Source organism: Sinocyclocheilus grahami, unplaced genomic scaffold, assembly GCF_001515645.1.
Source record: "Sinocyclocheilus grahami isolate Dianchi unplaced genomic scaffold, SAMN03320097.WGS_v1.1 scaffold113.1, whole genome shotgun sequence".
NCBI classification, from domain to species: Eukaryota; Metazoa; Chordata; class Actinopteri; order Cypriniformes; family Cyprinidae; genus Sinocyclocheilus; species Sinocyclocheilus grahami.
This window is the reverse complement of record NW_015505292.1, coordinates 216,458-217,611: the sequence shown is the minus strand read 5'-3', so window position 1 is coordinate 217,611 and position 1,154 is coordinate 216,458. Positions and strand designations below refer to the sequence as shown.

The window sequence follows — 1,154 nt, the reverse complement described above, 5'->3', positions numbered from 1 at the left end:
ACCGTTAAATATGGCGGACGTGTCTACGCGCTTGGAGCTGTCGAATGAGGAATCTACCTATACATATCTATGTTTTGAGCAACCACCAACAACACTTAAGAAGTATGGCAGTTAGTTTTGCACTTAAAACATCAAGTAAAGAAGCAGTTCCATGGTATTGACCATTTAAAAGTGTTTAAAAACAATTTCTGTACAAATTGTATCCAAGGAAGTATTTGTTTATATGATACTGCACACTGCTATGGAATGCAGGAATAAATAGACCGTTATAATGAGTAGAAGCTCAAGGAAGCCTTGGTAAATGTAATTTAATTTGCACTAAATCAAATTTTATGACATGATTCTTTAAGTTAATGTATCCTGTTTCTGTTTTGCTGTGTCTCTCTTAGGATAATGTGGATCTGGGAGATCTGATGTTTTCTCTTTGTTACTTGCCAACTGCCGGCCGACTGACAATAACGATAATTAAAGCCAGAAATCTTAAAGCCATGGACATCACAGGAGCGTCTGGTAGGCTTCCCATCGCCCTCACCTCTAAATGACTTATTGTCTCCGCAGTAATGATTTTTTGGTGTCATCATGACATGTTAAAACGTAGGGTGCCATGGCATCTCTAAAAGAGCATTGATTTAATCGACCAAACACTTGAGAATGTGGCAGGAGATTTTACATATACAAGTAGTTGCTAAGTGGGGTTGGGCAAAATCCAGAATTTATTTTGCAGTTCTTCTAACCAAACACATCACACAGGATGTTGCATTGGAGTAAAATCAGATCAGGTTGACAAGAAGCGCTATTAACAGCATTTACAGAAGTGCTTTTCCACCCTGGTGGTTTAATTTTTTTTATTATTATATATTAATTATATATAATATTATTATTATAATTATGTAAATTACAAATAAATTATATAATAATTTATAAATGTATAAATAAAACAAAATTATTTAATTGCTATTTTTTTGTATCTATTTTTACAATATCTAAATATTTTTATTTATTTTTTAATTTTATAGTGAACCATTATATAAAATATTTAATAAAAATCATTAATAATGCTTATTTATTTATTTTGCCAGGGTGGAAGAGCACTTCTGCAAATATTATATATAAAAAAAAATATATATATATATACAGTGGGGCAAAAAAGTATT

At 31.3% G+C, this 1,154-nt stretch overlaps 1 protein-coding gene across 1 annotated transcript in view; it reads left to right on the top strand.

The window, feature by feature from the left end:
• The window catches only part of LOC107589193 (synaptotagmin-9-like), a 44,219-nt gene that overhangs the window by 32,419 nt on the left and 10,646 nt on the right, over positions 1-1,154 (top strand). Inside the window, exon 7 of the mRNA XM_016277558.1 lies at positions 390-510. Coding sequence (XP_016133044.1) covers positions 390-510 — 121 coding nt within the window. The remainder of the gene's footprint in view (positions 1-389; positions 511-1,154) is intronic.